We start from the raw sequence: 16,554 nt of genomic DNA, 5'->3' as shown, positions 1-16,554 counted from the left end.
GAATGGGCAAGACAACATATTTAAATGCCTTTGAACGGGGAATGGTAGTAGGTGCCAGACACACCAGATTGTGTGTGTCAAGAACTGCAAAGCTGCTGTGTGTTTTTTTTTTACACAACTGTTGGAAGCCTTGGAGTCAACATGGACCAGCATCCCTGTGGAACGCTCGCGACACCTTGTTGAATCCACGCCCCGATGACTTAATGCTGGGGGGGTGCAACTCAATATTAGGAAGGTGTGCTTAATGTCTCTAAGTGATACATCTCCCCCCAATCCCATTCCTCCCTCTCTAAGTGATACATCTCTCCCCCCCAATCCCATTCCACCCTCTCTAAGTGATACATCTCCCCCCATCCCATTCCTCCCTCTCTAAGTGATACATCTCTCACCCCCAATCCCATTCCTCCCTTTCTAAGTAATACATCTCTCCCCCAATCCCATTCCTCCCTCTCTAAGTGATACATCTCTCCCCCAATCCCATTCCTCCCTCTCTAAGTGATACACCCCCCCCCAATCCCATTCCTCCCTCTTTAAGTGATACATCTCTCCCCCAATCCCATTCCTCCCTCTCTAAGTGATACATCTCTCCCCCACAATCCCATTCCTCCCTCTCTAAGTGATACATCTCTCCCCCACAATCCCATTCCTCCCTCTCTAAGTGATACATCTCCCCCAATCCCATTCCTCCCTCTCTAAGTGATAAATCTCTCCCCCACAATCCCATTCCTCCCTCTCTAAGTGATACATCTATCCCCCCCAATCCCATTCGTCCCTCTCTAAGTGATACATCTCTCCCCCCCAATCCCATTCCTCCCTCTCTAAGTGATGCACCCCCCCCCATCCCATGCCTCCCCCTCTAAGTGATGCATCTGCCCCATCCCATTCCTCCCCCTCAAAGTGATACATCCCCCAATCCCATTCCTCCCTCTCTAAGTGATACATCTCTCCCCCAATCCCCTTCCTCCCTCTCAAAGTGATACACCCCCCCCAATCCCATTCCTCCCTCTCTAAGTGATACATCTCTCCCCCAATCCCATTCCTCCCTCTCTAAGTGATACATCTCTCCCCCCAATCCCATTCCTCCCTTTCTAAGTGATACATCTCTCCCCCAATCCCATTCCTCCCTCTCTAAGTGATGCATCTCTCCCCCCCAATCCCATTCCTCCCTCTCTAAGTGATACATCTCTCCCCCCATCCCATTCCACCCTCTCTAAGTGATACATCTCCCCCCAATCCCATTCCTCCCTCTCTAAGTGATACATCTCTCCCCCCCATCCCATTCCACCCTCTCTAAGTGATACATCTCTCCCCTCTCTCCCCCATCCCATTCCACCCTCTCTAAGTGATACATCTCTCCCCCCCAATCCCATTCCTCCCTCTCTAAGTGATACATCTCTCCCCCCCATCCCATTCCTCCCTCTCTAAGTGATACATCTCTCCCCCCCAATCCCATTCCTCCCTCTCCAGTCAGTGTATGTGTAGTACTGAGAACCCAGCTTGTAGAGACAGGCCCTTCACCATCCTTTGCCGTCACATGGACCTGTCCTCAGGCCGCAGCGTCCCAAGGCCACCACCAGATACCCTGGAGTTTTCTATATCTTCCAGATGCAGGCCACCACCAGATACCCTGGATCTTTCTACATCTTCCAGATGTAGCTCAGTTGGTAGAGCATGGCGCTTGTAACGCCAGGGTAGTGGGTTCGATCCCCGGGACCACCCATACGTAGAATGTATGCACACATGACTGTAAGTCGCTTTGGATAAAAGCGTCTGCTAAATGGCATATATTATTATTATTATTATTAGATACCCGGGAGCTTTCTACATCTTCCAGATCAAAGGACCGGGCAACGAGGGACGAGAGTTCTACATGAGGGTGAGGGAGGAGCATTCTACAAGAGGGAGAGGGGGGGAGGGAGGAGCGCTCTACAGGGAGGGAGGGAGGGGCGCTCTACAGGAGGGAGAGGGAGGGAGGGAGGGGCGCTCTACAGGGAGGGAGGGAGGGAGGGAGGGAGGGAGGGAGGGAGGGGCGCTCTACAGGAGGGAGAGGGAGGGAGGGAGGAGCATTCTACGGGAGGGAGGGAGGGAGGGAGGGAGGGGAGTTTTAGATGAGGGAGGGAGGAGGGTTCTACATGAGGGAGAGGGAGGGAGGGAGGGAGGGAGGAGCATTCTACAAGAGGGAGAGGGAGGGAGGAGCGTTCTACATGAGGGAGGGAGGAGCGTTCTACATGAGGGAGGGAGGAGCGTTCTACAGGAGGGTGGGAGGGGCGTTCTACAGGAGGTAGAGAGGAGCGTTCTACAGGAGGGTGGGATGAGCGTTCTACAGGAGGGTGGGAGGAGCGTTCTACAGGAGGTAGAGAGGAGCGTTCTACAGGAGGGTGGGAGGAGCGTTCTACAGGAGGGTGGGAGGAGCATTCTACAGGAGGTAGAGAGGAGCATTCTACAGGAGGGGGGGAGGAGCGTTCTACAGGAGGGTGGGAGGAGCGTTCTACAGGAGGGTGGGAGGAGCGTTCTACAGGAGGGTGGGAGGAGCGTTCTACAGGAGGGTGGGAGGAGCGTTCTACAGGAGGTAGAGAGGAGCGTTCTACAGGAGGGTGGGAGGAGCGTTCTACAGGAGGGTGGGAGGAGCGTTCTACGGGAGGGTGGGAGGAGTGTTCTACAGGAGGGTGGGAGGAGCGTTCTACAGGAGGGTGGGAGGAGCGTTCTACAGGAGGGTGGGAGGAGCGTTCTACAGGAGGGTGGGAGGAGCGTTCTACAGGAGGGTGGGAGGAGCGTTCTACAGGAGGTAGAGAGGAGCGTTCTACAGGAGGGTGGGAGGAGCGTTCTACAGGAGGGTGGGAGGAGCGTTCTACAGGAGGGTGGGAGGAGCGTTCTACGGGAGGGTGGGAGGAGCGTTCTACAGGAGGGTGGGAGGAGCGTTCTACAGGAGGGTGGGAGGAGCGTTCTACAGGAGGGTGGGAGGAGCGTTCTACAGGAGGGTGGGAGGAGCGTTCTACAGGAGGGTGGGAGGAGCGTTCTACGGGAGGGTGGGAGGAGCGTTCTACGGGAGGGTGGGAGGAGCGTTCTACAGGAGGGTGGGAGGAGCGTTCTACAGGAGGGTGGGAGGAGCGTTCTACAGGAGGAAGGGAGGGAGGGAGGAGAGTTCTACGGGAGGGTGGGAGGAGTGTTCTACGGGAGGAAGGGAGGGAGGGAGGAGAGTTCTACGGAAGGGTGGGAGGGAGGAGAGTTCTGCTGGAGGGTGGGAGGGAGGAGAGTTCTGCTGGAGGGTGGGAGGGAGGAGAGTTCTGCTGGAGGGAAGGAGGTTAGGAGCGTTCTATGGAGGGTGGGAGGCGTTCCACAGCGTGGCTGATGTATTGTTGCCTACCCTGACCACCTGAGGAGCGGCCCGTCAGGAAGTCCAGGATCCAGTATGTGCTTGGTATAGTTGGCCAGGAGATGGGGCACTAAGAGTGTGTTGCGTTAGAGATGCTCTACTCCGCTAGATTCTGATTGTGTTCTCTGAGATTAGAGGTGTCCTTCTGTAGCACAGTTGGTAGAGCATGGCGCTTGTAACGCCAGGGTAGTGGGTTCGATTCCCGGGACCACCCATACGTAGAATGTATGCACACATGACTGTAAGTCGCTTTGGATAAAAGCGTCTGCTAAATGGCATATATTATTATTATTAGGTGTCCTCAGCTGTTTGCAGTAGATTATTTCACACCAAAAAACAAAGACGGTGCTGGAATCTTTCCAACGTACACTGTGGCGTATAATACTGTGCTGAATCCTCTGTGTGCTCATGATTCGTCGGTGTTTGATCTGAAACCATAAATCATGACTTGTGTGTAGGAATGTAGGAAGTGGTTTTAACATTAACCACTGCGATGCGGAAGGGAAAGGCATGTTGCCAGTGCTGCAAGTATTCAGACCCCTGGACTTTTTCCATATTTTGTTACGTTATTCTAAAATTGATACAATTGTTTGTTTTCCTTATCAATCTACATACAATACCCCATAATGACAAAGCAAAAACTGTTTTTTTTGCAAATCTATTAAAAATTAAAAAACAGATACCTTATTTACATAAGTATTCAGACCCTTTGCTGTGAGACTCAAAATTGAGCTCAGATGTTTCCAGAAGGTGTAATGAGATGTGAGATGCGATGCTGTCTGTCTCCTCTTCTCTCTGTTCACGAGAGGACTGACCAGTGAACCTGGTCAGTCCTCTCCAATAACAACCTGGTCAGTCTTCTCCAGTATCAACCTGGTCAGTCCTCTCCAGTATCAACCTGGTCAGTCCTCTCCAATAACAACCTGGTCAGTCTTCTCCAGTAACAACCTGGTCAGTCCTCTCCAATAACAACCTGGTCAGTCCTCTCCAATAACAACCTGGTCAGTCCTCTCCAATAACAACCTGGTCAGTCCTCTCCAGTAACAACCTGGTCAGTCCTCTCCAATAACAACCTGGTCAGTCCTCTCCAGTAACAACCTGGTCAGTCCTCTCCAATAACAACCTGGTCAGTCCTACATTTACATTTACGTCATTTAGCAGACGCTCTTATCCAGAGCGACTTACAAATTGGTGCATTCACCTTATGACATCCAGTGGAACAGCCACTTTACAATAGTGCATCTAAATCTTTTAGGGGGTGAGAAGGATTACTTATCCTATCCTAGGTATTCCTTAAAGAGGTGGGGTTTCAGGTGTCTCTCCAGTAACAACCTGGTCAGTCCTCTCCAATAACAACCTGGTCTATCCTCTCCAATAACAACCTGGTCAGTCCTCTCCAGTAACAACCTGGTCAGTCCTCTCCAGTAACAACCTGGTCAGTCCTCTCCAGTAACAACCTGGTCAGTCCTCTCCAGTAACAACCTGGTCAGTCCTCTCCAATAACAACCTGGTCAGTCCTCTCCAATAACAACCTGGTCAGTCCTCTCCAATAACAACCTGGTCAGTCCTCTCCAGTAACAACCTGGTCAGTCTTCTCCAGTAACAACCTGGTCAGTCCTCTCCAGTAACAACCTGGTCAGTCCTCTCCAGTAACAACCTGGTCAGTCCTCTCCAGTAACAACCTGGTCAGTCCTCTCCAATAACAACCTGGTCAGTCCTCTCCAGTAACAACCTGGTCAGTCTTCTCCAGTAACAACCTGGTCAGTCCTCTCCAGTAACAACCTGGTCAGTCCTCTCCAGTAACAACCTGGTCAGTCCTCTCCAGTAACAACCTGGTCAGTCCTCTCCAATAACAACCTGGTCAGTCCTCTCCAGTAACAACCTGGTCAGTCCTCTCCAGTAACAACCTGGTCAGTCCTCTCCAATAACAACCTGGTCAGTCCTCTCCAATAACAACCTGGTCAGTCCTCTCCAGTAACAACCTGGTCAGTCCTCTCCAGTAACAACCTGGTCAGTCCTCTCCAATAACAACCTGGTCAGTCCTCTCCAGTATCAACCTGTAAGTGAACCTGGTCAGTCAAATAAAACGTACTGGATCTGAATGCTGCATCTGGTCAAAGTTAGTCTTCTTATGTCATGATTTTGGGGATTAGCAACAAAAGCCAATTGTGTCCAAAACTGGGAGGTCAAATGAGGAGACTTCTGATTAGGGTAATACATGCTCATATGGAGATCACATGAACAGACTATAACATGGAGATCAAGATTTGTTTTTTGGAGAAGGAAGCTTGTTAATCTTGAGAACGTCTCGTTGAAGGGCATTAGCGGAGAGAGAGGAAGCACGTCCACAGAACCAACCAGCCTTAAACTCGACGGGCACTAGGACCTAAAACGTGTCTGTGGTTTCAGTGGAAGTTAAGGACGAGGACAGTTTGGGAGAATACCCACTATTCCAGCTGTTCTATAGAGAAGTACTGAAAGAAGTTGTGCGTCTTCCCGCGGCGGGAATATCTGCTTAGCAGGTTTTTATACATTTGTTTTAGTTTGGTTAATGTGGTTATTGTGAGATGATAATAATTGCTGAAATGTCTCGGAATCGTTTCTACCTATGTATCTCTTCTCATCAGAAGATATAGCTGACTCCTGTCAATTCATTTCTTGAACTATTCCTGTCGTCAGAAAGATAAATCGCAGTCAGTTATTTGAATGCAAATTCTCAGAAACTTTCATGCGGTAATACAGTTGGCTTCGTGCTGCTGTTTATTCTGTTGTGTACTCTGATTACGACTCTAATACAGCATGGCAATGGAATGCATCAAGCACTGCTGCAAGACCTTCCTAGGCAAGGACGCTGAGATAGAACAGCAAGGTAAAATTGTTAATTTTATAAATATAAAAATAAATAAATAGCCTATTGGATTACTCCTTGGCTTATATTATATCACCCATCTATCAAATGTTTATTAAAGAAAATACATTGATTAGCCTCTATCCTTTGTGTTATTTTAAGCTCTTTTTAATGTAGTACCCTATAGTTTACAGACTGATTTATTTTACCAGGCAAGTCGATTAAGAACAAATTCTTATTTATAACGACGGCCTAGGAACAGTGGGTTACCTGCCTTGTTCAGGGGGCAGAAACACAGATTTTTACCTTGTCAGCTCGGGGATTCAAACTTGCAACTTGCAACGTTTCAGTTTCTAGTCCAACGCTCTAACCACTAGACTACCCTGCCGCCCCGTCCATAAAATGTGATAGATGTCTACTACTTAGTAAACTGAAGTCCCTCTGAGGAAAAATAATGGTTTATTCTACTCTGTAGTGATTACAATGAAGATGCCCCCTGCCAGAGCTATCTCAGGTGGCCCCAGGAAGGGTGTAGGGGTATCAGAGGACTATCTCCTCTCTAAACTCCCCTTGGATGGAAAAGAGATCCCCTTTGTCCTCCCCACGTACAAACCTTCCTACATCCAACCACGAGGATCACGTTACCTCGGCTACCAGACACCAGGGCTACACAGTATGTATCAAGTCAAATTTACATTTACATTTACATTTAAGTCATTTAGCAGACGCTCTTATCCAGAGCGACTTACAAATTCAATCAGTGTCTTTTACTGTCACAAATGTGGACATTTTTTACAACCACCATTATCTGGGCTTTTCTCAGAGCGAAAATGTATATCAATTAATGTTTTATTGCTAATATCATAATGATGTACATACTGTATTGATTATGGCAATAATCTCTCTCTGTGTATCCCAGGTTTAGGGGATGTGTTATGTAACCTCTGACCTGTGACCTCTAACCTCTGTGTATACCAGGTTGAGGGAATGTGTTATGTAACTTCTGACCTGTGACCTCTAACCTCTATGTACCCCAGGTTCAGCCAGGAGCACCTATGCAGAGAGGAAGGCGGAGCTGTCAGGGGCCAGTCACATAGTCTATAACCCCGACTCCTCCCCCAACATGTCTCCCGGAACAACACGACACAGCAATCTGAAAAAGAGTCTCCGGGGCTCAGAATCAGGTGTGTACTGTAATATCACCCCTGACCCCTAACCCTGTACTGTAATATCACCCTAACCCTGTACTGTAATATCACCCTGACCCTGTACTGTAATATCACCCTAACCCTGTACTGTAATATCACCCCTGACCCCTAACCCTGTACTGTAATATCACCCTGACCCCTAACCCTGTACTGTAATATCACCCTGACCCCTAACCCTGTACTGTAATATCACCCTGACCCCTAACCCTGTACTGTAATATCACCCTAACCCTGTACTGTAATATGACCCCTGACCCCTAACCCTGTACTGTATCTCACCCCTGACCCCTAGTGTACTGTATTTCACCCCTGACCCCTAGTGTACTGCAATATCATCCCTGATCCCTAGTGTACTGTAATATCACCCCTGACCCCTAGTGTACTGTAATATCACCCCTGACTTCTAACCCTGTACTGTATCTCACCTCTAACCCTGTACTGTATCTCACCCCTGACCCCTAGTGTACTGTATCTCACCCCTGACCCCTAGTGTACTGTATTTCACCCCTGACCCCTAGTGTACTGTAATATCACCCCTGACTTCTAACCCTGTACTGTATCTCACCTCTAACCCTGTACTGTATCTCACCCCTGACCCCTAGTGTACTGTATCTCACCCCTGACCCCTAGTGTACTGTATTTCACCCCTGACCCCTAGTGTACTGTAATATCAGGGATAAGAAAAGTCTCTGTGGATCAGGTGTGTACTGTAATATGACCCCTGACCCCTAGTGTACTGTAATATGACCCCTGACCCCTAGTGTACTGTAATATGACCCCTGACCCCTAGTGTACTGTAATATGACCCCTGACCCCTAGTGTACTGTAATATGACCCCTGACCCCTAGTGTACTGTAATATCAGGGATAAGAAAAGTCTCTGTGGATCAGGTGTGTACTGTAAAATCAGAAAGAGAAAAGAATCCCGTCATCATATTGCAAATACTGAGATTTTCCTGTGTCTTAGTAACTATTTGCTTAGCTTTCACATTTGGGGAAAAGGTATCTTAGCTTAATACGGTTTGCTTGGCTTTCAGGTGGGAATGTGACGACTGGGAATCTGAGCAAATCCCTGTTTGACTTGTCCAACTCCAACCCTCCCAGCCACATACAGGTGAGTGAAGATGTTTATGCAAAAACCAAACCACCTGTATTGTTTACCTCTGACACATTCAGTGTGATGCCTCCGTAAGCCAAAGCCTAAATCCACCTGTGAGCTGCCATATCTTTGTGTTCCCTTCGTCCACATGTAAAGCCGTTGTGCGTCACCCCCCCGCTCGGCCACATTCATGGTTTCCATCGACCGTCACTCACCTCTCAGCCTCTGAAAGACGGCGCAAAGCTCTGTTGATTGTGTTGAAGGAAGTGGTAATCAATCACAATAATATGTAAGGGTTTGGTTAGGGCTGGTCTGGGTGGGGTCCTCTTGGCTGTATTAGTAATATTGAGGTGTATTGTATTGTACTGTAATCGCCAGTCATCAACAACACCGTTGGTTACCAGGTATATATTGATAGTGTGTATTTGTTATGAATACTTTTGGTCTCATGTCTCGCCCCCAAAAAAAAAAAAAAACACGATAAGCATTACAATCTATCGAAACAGAACTTCGTGATAAACTTCAGTTTGATTACGTGTTTCACAGCGTACTGATATTAGGCTTGCATCTTAAACTGCTCCCTATTCCCTACGTAGTGACCTATGGGCCCTGGACAACAGTACTTCACTATAAAGTACATAGGGACACATCCTGTACCTGGTTGAACCTGGGCCAGAACTTTGTGATTGGATGCTTAGTGTGTTGTATTGTTAGTTGCTCTCGTGCCTTATCGGGGAAGTCTAGCTGTTGAGCTGATACTGTGTAGTGTAATATCAGGGAAGTCTATCTGTTGCTGTGTATTATGTTGTGTATTATGTAGTGTATTATGTAGTATATTATGTAGTGTATTATGTAGTGTATTATGTATTATATAGTGTATTATGTAGTGTATTATGTAGTGTATTATTTATTATATAGTGTATTATGTAGTGTATTATGTAGTGTAGTATGTAGTGTATTATGTATTATGTAGTGTATTATGTAGTGTAATATGTAGTGTATTATGTAGTGTAATATGTAGTGTATTATTTAGTGTATTATGTAGTGTAATATGTAGTGTAGTATGTAGTGTATTATGTATTATGTAGTGTAATATGTAGTGTATTATGTAGTGTATTATGTAGTGTATTATGTAGTGTAATATGTAGTGTATTATGTAGTGTAATATGTAGTGTATTATGTAGTGTAATATGTAGTGTATTATGTAGTGTATTATGTAGTGTAATATGTAGTGTATTATGTATTATGTAGTGTAATATGTAGTGTATTATGTAGTGTATTATGTAGTGTATTATGTAGTGTATTATGTATTATGTAGTGTATTATGTAGTGTATTATGTAGTGTATTGTGTAGTGTATTATGTAGTGTAATATGTAGTGTATTATGTAGTGTAATATGTAGTGTATTATGTAGTGTATTATGTATTATGTAGTGTATTATGTAGTGTATTATGTAGTGTAATATGTAGTGTATTATGTAGTGTATTATGTAGTGTATTATGTAGTGTATTATGTAGTGTATTATGTAGTGTAATATGTAGTGTATTATGTAGTGTATTATGTAGTGTATTATGTATTATGTAGTGTATTATGTATTATGTAGTGTATTATGTAGTGTATTATGTATTATGTAGTGTATTATGTAGTGTATTATGTAGTGTATTATGTAGTGTAATATGTAGTGTATTATGTAGTGTATTATGTAGTGTATTATGTATTATGTAGTGTATTATGTATTATGTAGTGTATTATGTATTATGTAGTGTATTATGTATTATGTAGTGTATTATGTAGTGTATTGTGTAGTGTATTATGTATTATGTAGTGTATTATGTATTATGTAGTGTATTATGTAGTGTATTATGTATTATGTAGTGTAATATGTAGTGTATTATGTAGTGTATTATGTATTATGTAGTGTATTATGTAGTGTATTATGTAGTGTATTGTGTAGTGTATTATGTAGTGTATTATGTAGTGTAATATGTAGTGTATTATGTAGTGTATTATGTATTATGTAGTGTATTATGTAGTGTATTATGTATTATGTAGTGTATTATGTAGTGTATTATGTAGTGTATTATGTATTATGTAGTGTATTATGTAGTGTATTATGTAGTGTATTGTGTAGTGTATTATGTAGTGTATTATGTAGTGTATTATGTAGTGTAATATGTAGTGTATTATGTAGTGTATTATGTATTATGTAGTGTATTATGTAGTGTATTGTGTAGTGTATTATGTAGTGTAATATGTAGTGTATTATGTAGTGTATTATGTATTATGTAGTGTAATATGTAGTGTATTATGTAGTGTATTATGTAGTGTATTATGTAGTGTATTATGTATTATGTAGTGTATTATGTAGTGTATTATGTAGTGTATTCATGCAGAGATAATAATACTCAGTCTGTTTGAACATCCTGTTCATGTCCTGTTGATTTCATGTTTTAATGTCACGCAAGGTTGTCTCTGTGTTTATTATGACAGTGTGTCCAGGGCCTAACACACACGTGTGTGTGTGTGTGTGTGTGTGTGTGTGTGTGTGTGTGTGTGTGTGTGTGTGTGTGTGTGTGTGTGTGTGTGTGTGTGTGTGTGTGTGTGTGTGTGTGTGTGTGTCCCATTGTAGCGTTACGACAGTGTGTCCAGTGTCCAGAGCAGCAGTGCATCGTCCTCCCAGAGGGACTCCCTGGAGAACAGCCGTAGCCTTGGTAACCATTACACACACACACACACCCTTGTCGTAGCCTTGGTAACCAATATAAAGGAAACACTAAACCCTGACAACAGAACAAAGACAACATTCCACTTCCTAACAGACTTTGTCAGAATGATTATTTTTTATTTAGGAGGAAAATAGAACACACACACACACACACACCACACACACCACACACACACACACATCAATAATTTCACAATGCACAAATGCAGATGGATTTGTTCTTGTTCAATAGCTTGTTTTCCATTGAGCCGACATGTCTCTCTGTTGGTGTTTTCCATTGATCTGACATGTCTCTCTGTTGGTGTTTTCCATTGAGCCGACATGTCTCTCTGTTGGTGTTTTCCATTGATCTGACATGTCTCTCTGTTGGTGTTTTCCAGTGATCTGACATGTCTCTCTGTTGGTGTTTTCCATTGAGCCGACATGTCTCTCTGTTGGTGTTTTCCATTGATCTGACATGTCTCTGTTGGTGTTTTCCATTGATCTGACATGTCTCTGTTGGTGTTTTCCATTGATCTGACATGTCTCTCTGTTGGTGTTTTCCATTGAGCCGACATGTCTCTCTGTTGGTGTTTTCCATTGATCTGACATGTCTCTCTGTTGGTGTTTTCCATTGATCTGACATGTCTCTCTGTTGGTGTTTTCCATTGATCTGACATGTCTCTCTGTTGGTGTTTTCCATTGATCTGACATGTCTCTCTGTTGGTGTTTTCCATTGATCTGACATGTCTCTCTGTTGGTGTTTTCCATTGATCTGACATGTCTCTCTGTTGGTGTTTTCCATTGATCTGACATGTCTCTCTGTTGGTGTTTTCCATTGATCTGACATGTCTCTCTGTTGGTGTTTTCCAGTGATCTGACATGTCTCTCTGTTGGTGTTTTCCAGTGATCTGACATGTCTCTCTGTTGGTGTTTTCCATTGATCTGACATGTCTCTCTGTTGGTGTTTTCCATTGAACCGACATGTGCCTGTCTTTGTAGAGTCCATCACATTGTCTGGAGATGAGAGAGACTTGGGGAAGGTGTGTGTCCGGCTGAGTTACCAGGAGGCCCTGGAGCAGGTGTGGATCACGTTGGTACAGGTACGGTTATAGGCCGCGGGAGGAAGGGGCTACCCAGGGGACTGAAGGGCCCATTGTACCTGCCTGCTAGGTGACTGAATGGAGCCTCTGTCTCAGATTGTTGGACCAGAAACCAGGACCCAGAAACTCCATCTCAATTTCTCCTCTCTCTCACAAGTCACTACTCTGTTAACTTCTGAGAAGTGTTCTAGTGAAGAGAAATAATCACTGCTTTGAGAGGTATTTTAGTGAAGAAAAATAATCACTGCTTTTTCATATCACAAAATACGATCACAATGTAGAAGCAACTAACAAATAAATTACTTCCAAACAAAAAACAAGAGAAGTCCTGAGACACTTGGTTAGATGTGTCTGTATAATAAATACACTATGATACCTACTGTAGTCAGACCTCTAACTCTGAAGTCAGACCTCTAACTCTGTAGCCGGGCCTCTGATTCTGTAGCCGGGCCTCTAACTCTGTAGCCGGACCTCTAACTCTGTAGCCGGGCCTCTAACTCTGTAGCCGGCCCTCTAACTCTGTAGCTGGACCTCTAACTCTGTAGCCGGGCCTCTAACTCTGTAGACTGACCTCTAACTCTCTAGACGGGCCTCTAACACTGTAGACGGGCCTCTAATTCTGTAGCCAGACCTCTAACTCTGTAGCCGGGCCTCTATCTCTGTAGCCGGGTCTCTAACTCTGTAGCCGGGCCTCTAACTCTGTAGTCAGACCTCTAACGCTGTAGACGGGTCTCTAATTCTGTAGACGGGCCTCTAATTCTGTAGCCAGACCTCTAACTCTGTAGCCGGGCCTCTATCTCTGTAGCCGGGCCTCTAACTCTGTAGCCGGGCCTCTAACTCTGTAGACGGGCCTCTAATTCTGTAGCCGGGCCTCTAACTCTGTAGCCGGGCCTCTAACTCTGTAGCCGGGCCTATAACTTTGTAGCCGGGCCTCTAACTCTGTAGCCGGGCCTCTAACTCTGTAGCCAGACCTCTAACTCTGTAGCCGGGCCTCTAACTCTGTAGCCGGGCCTCTAACTCTGTAGTCAGACCTCTAACTCTGTAGCCAGACCTCTAACTCTGTAGCCGGGCCTCTAACTCTGTAGTCAGACCGCTAACTCTGTAGCCAGACCTCTAAGTCTTCTTTCTCTCCTTCTCTCAGTGTAAGGATGTGTCCCTCGCTCAGAACAGCAGTGAGCAGCAGCAGATTAGCTTTAAAGGCATCATCACTATGAGCAAACCAGTACAGTTCAAGAGCTCCGTCAAGGAAGGTTCTCCGGTAAGTTATTTAACATTTCTGTTTGATAGAGAGGAAATGAGTGCTGATCTAGGATCTGTCCATATAATCTGGGAGAAAGTAAAAGTTATTCTCTCTGGCAACTAACGTTCTTCCATCCTCTCCCCTGGGCATTACATTGGCTAACCTGGTCATGTATCCACAAAGCGTCTCTGAGTAGGAGTGCTGATCTAGAATCAGTTTTGCCTTTTAGATCATAAGGAATAAGACTATATGGACAGATCCTAGATCAGAATGAATAAGATTATATGGACAGATCCTAGATCAGAATGAATAAGACTATATGGACAGATCCTAGATCAGAATTAATACGATTATATGGACAGATCCTAGATCAGAATGAATAAGATTATATGGACAGATCCTAGATCAGAATGAATAAGATTATATGGACAGATCCTAGATCAGAATGAATAAGACTATATGGACAGATCCTAGATCAGAATTAATAAGATTATATGGACAGATCCTAGATCAGCACTCATTCTCTAAGATGCTTTGTGGATACGGGCCCAGATGTTTTATTTTATTTGACCTTTATTTGACCAGGCAAGTCAGTTAAGAACACCTTTTCAATGACGGCCTAGGAACAGTGGGTTAACTGATCTAGGAACAGTGGGTTAACTGATCTTGGAACAGTGGGTTAACTGGTCTAGGAACAGTGGGTTAACTGGCCTAGGAACAGTGGGTTAACTGGTCTAGGAACAGTGGGTTAACTGGTCTAGGAACAGTGGGTTAACTGGCCTAGGAACAGTGGGTTAACTGATCTAGGAACAGTGGGTTAACTGGTCTAGGAACAGTGGGTTAACTGGCCTAGGAACAGTGGGTTAACTGATCTTGGAACAGTGGGTTAACTGGCCTAGGAACAGTGGGTTAACTGTTCTAGGAACAGTGGGTTAACTGGCCTAGGAACAGTGGGTTAACTGGTCTAGGAACAGTGGGTTAACTGGTCTAGGAACAGTGGGTTAACTGGCCTAGGAACAGTGGGTTAACTGATCTTGGAACAGTGGGTTAACTGGCCTAGGAACAGTGGGTTAACTGGCCTAGGAACAGTGGGTTAACTGGTCTAGGAACAGTGGGTTAACTGGTCTAGGAACAGTGGGTTAACTGGCCTAGGAACAGTGGGTTAACTGATCTTGGAACAGTGGGTTAACTGGCCTAGGAACAGTGGGTTAACTGGTCTAGGAACAGTGGGTTAACTGGTCTAGGAACAGTGGGTTAACTGGCCTAGGAACAGTGGGTTAACTGATCTTGGAACAGTGGGTTAACTGGCCTAGGAACAGTGGGTTAACTGGCCTAGGAACAGTGGGTTAACTGGTCTAGGAACAGTGGGTTAACTGGCCTAGGAACAGTGGGTTAACTGCCTGTTCAGGGGCAGAACGACAGCTCAGGGATTTGAACTTGCAACCTTTCGGTTACTAGTCCAACTCTCTAGTACCTGATAGGTAGATAGATAGGTAGAGAGAGAGAGACAGAGAGATCTGCTCTGAGCTTTGACCTCCGCGTCACTGGCTTTTAGTTCTCACTGGTAGTTTAGCCTCTTGTCGAGCGCAGCGTTTCTGTTGTTGAGCTGTTGCAGGCCTGACGAGTCAATGGCTGTAAATTAAGTGAGAACAGGATTCATCCATTTGCACTGTTGATGCTTTTTGCTCCGCTAGGTTCTACGAGTAAGTGAAGAAACAATGTGATCCTCTCTGATAACATACTACCAGGTACTAGTCAGAGAGGCCTAATCTACCAGGTACTAGTCAGAGTGGCCTAATCTACCAGGTACTAGTCAGAGTGGCCTAATCTACCAGGTACTAGTCAGAGTGGATTACCATCCTAATCTACCAGGTACTAGTCAGAGTGGAGTACCATCCTAATCTACCAGGTACTAGTCAGAGTGGAGTACCATCCTAATCTACCAGGTACTAGTCAGAGTGGAGTACCGTCCTAATCTACCAGGTACTAGTCAGAGTGGAGTACCATCCTAATCTACCAGGTACTAGTCAGAGTGGAGTACCATCCTAATCTACCAGGTACTAGTCAGAGTGGAGTACCGTCCTAATCTACCAGGTACTAGTCAGAGTGGAGTACCATCCTAATCTACCAGGTACTAGTCAGAGTGGAGTACCATCCTAATCTACCAGGTACTAGTCAGAGTGGAGTACCATCCTAATCTACCAGGTACTAGTCAGAGTGGAGTACCATCCTAATCTACCAGGTACTAGTCAGAGTGGAGTACCATCCTAATCTACCAGGTACTAGTCAGAGTGGATTACCATCCTAATCTACCAGGTACTAGTCAGTGTGGCCTAATCTACCAGGTACTAGTCAGAGTGGAGTACCATCCTAATCTACCAGGTACTAGTCAGAGTGGAGTACCATCCTAATCTACCAGGTACTAGTCAGAGTGGAGTACCATCCTAATCTACCAGGTACTAGTCAGAGAGTCCTAATCTACCAGGTACTAGTCAGAGAGGCCTAATCTACCAGGTACTAGTCAGAGTGGCCTAATCTACCAGGTACTAGTCAGAGTGGCCTAATCTACCAGGTACTAGTCAGAGTGGAGTACCATCCTAATATACCAGGTACTAGTCAGTGTGGCCTAATGTACCAGGTACTAGTCAGAGTGGAGTACCATCCTAATCTACCAGGTACTAGTCAGTGTGGCCTAATCTACCAGGTACTAGTCAGAGTGGCCTAATCTACCAGGTACTAGTCAGAGTGGCCTAATCTACCAGGTACTAGTCAGAGTGGAGTACCATCCTAATCTACCAGGTACTAGTCAGAGTGGAATACCATCCTAATCTACCAGGTACTAGTCAGAGTGGAGTACCGTCCTAATCTACCAGGTACTAGTCAGAGTGGAGTACCATCCTAATCTACCAGGTACTAGTCAGAGTGGCCTAATCTACCAGGTACTAGTCAGAGTGGAATACCATCCTAATCTACCAGGTAC

General features: G+C 45.2%; 2 protein-coding genes across 2 annotated transcripts in view; one reads left to right on the top strand and one right to left on the bottom strand.

Moving 5' to 3' along the window:
• Positions 1–1,821: 1,821 nt before the first annotated feature.
• On the bottom strand, positions 1,822–3,783 carry LOC127915624 (uncharacterized). The gene is made up of 4 exons (XM_052495844.1): positions 3,742–3,783; positions 3,365–3,443; positions 2,229–3,112; positions 1,822–1,866 (listed from the first exon to the last, which is right to left on the bottom strand). Exons 1-4 carry the CDS (start codon positions 3,781–3,783, stop codon positions 1,822–1,824), a joined length of 1,050 nt encoding a protein of 349 aa, XP_052351804.1.
• Positions 3,784–5,834: 2,051 nt separating this feature from the next.
• LOC118369024 (tandem C2 domains nuclear protein) overlaps positions 5,835–16,554 on the top strand; it is a 32,345-nt gene continuing 21,625 nt past the window's right edge. Inside the window, exons 1-8 of the mRNA XM_052496172.1 lie at positions 5,835–5,895; positions 6,172–6,242; positions 6,697–6,894; positions 7,259–7,405; positions 8,466–8,542; positions 11,157–11,238; positions 12,234–12,334; positions 13,476–13,592. Of these exons, the coding sequence (XP_052352132.1) occupies positions 6,173–6,242; positions 6,697–6,894; positions 7,259–7,405; positions 8,466–8,542; positions 11,157–11,238; positions 12,234–12,334; positions 13,476–13,592 (792 nt within the window). The 5' untranslated portion in view covers positions 5,835–5,895; position 6,172. The remainder of the gene's footprint in view (positions 5,896–6,171; positions 6,243–6,696; positions 6,895–7,258; positions 7,406–8,465; positions 8,543–11,156; positions 11,239–12,233; positions 12,335–13,475; positions 13,593–16,554) is intronic.

Source organism: Oncorhynchus keta, chromosome 35, assembly GCF_023373465.1.
Source record: "Oncorhynchus keta strain PuntledgeMale-10-30-2019 chromosome 35, Oket_V2, whole genome shotgun sequence".
Classification (NCBI taxonomy): Eukaryota; Metazoa; Chordata; class Actinopteri; order Salmoniformes; family Salmonidae; genus Oncorhynchus; species Oncorhynchus keta.
This window is presented reverse-complemented; position numbering and strand designations above follow the sequence as displayed.

Excerpts from the sequence above, each read along its gene's own strand:
- LOC127915624 (XM_052495844.1), bottom strand. The coding sequence starts at position 3,783 with ATGAGCACACAGAGGATTCAGCACAGTATTATACGCCACAGT. Across the intron at positions 3,444-3,741 it reads ACAGTATTATACGCCACAGT|TGCCCCATCTCCTGGCCAAC; the intron begins GTACGTTGGAAA and ends ACACACTCTTAG. Across the intron at positions 3,113-3,364 it reads CCGCTCCTCAGGTGGTCAGG|AACGCTCCTCCCACCCTCCT; the intron begins GTAGGCAACAAT and ends TTCCTCCTGTAG.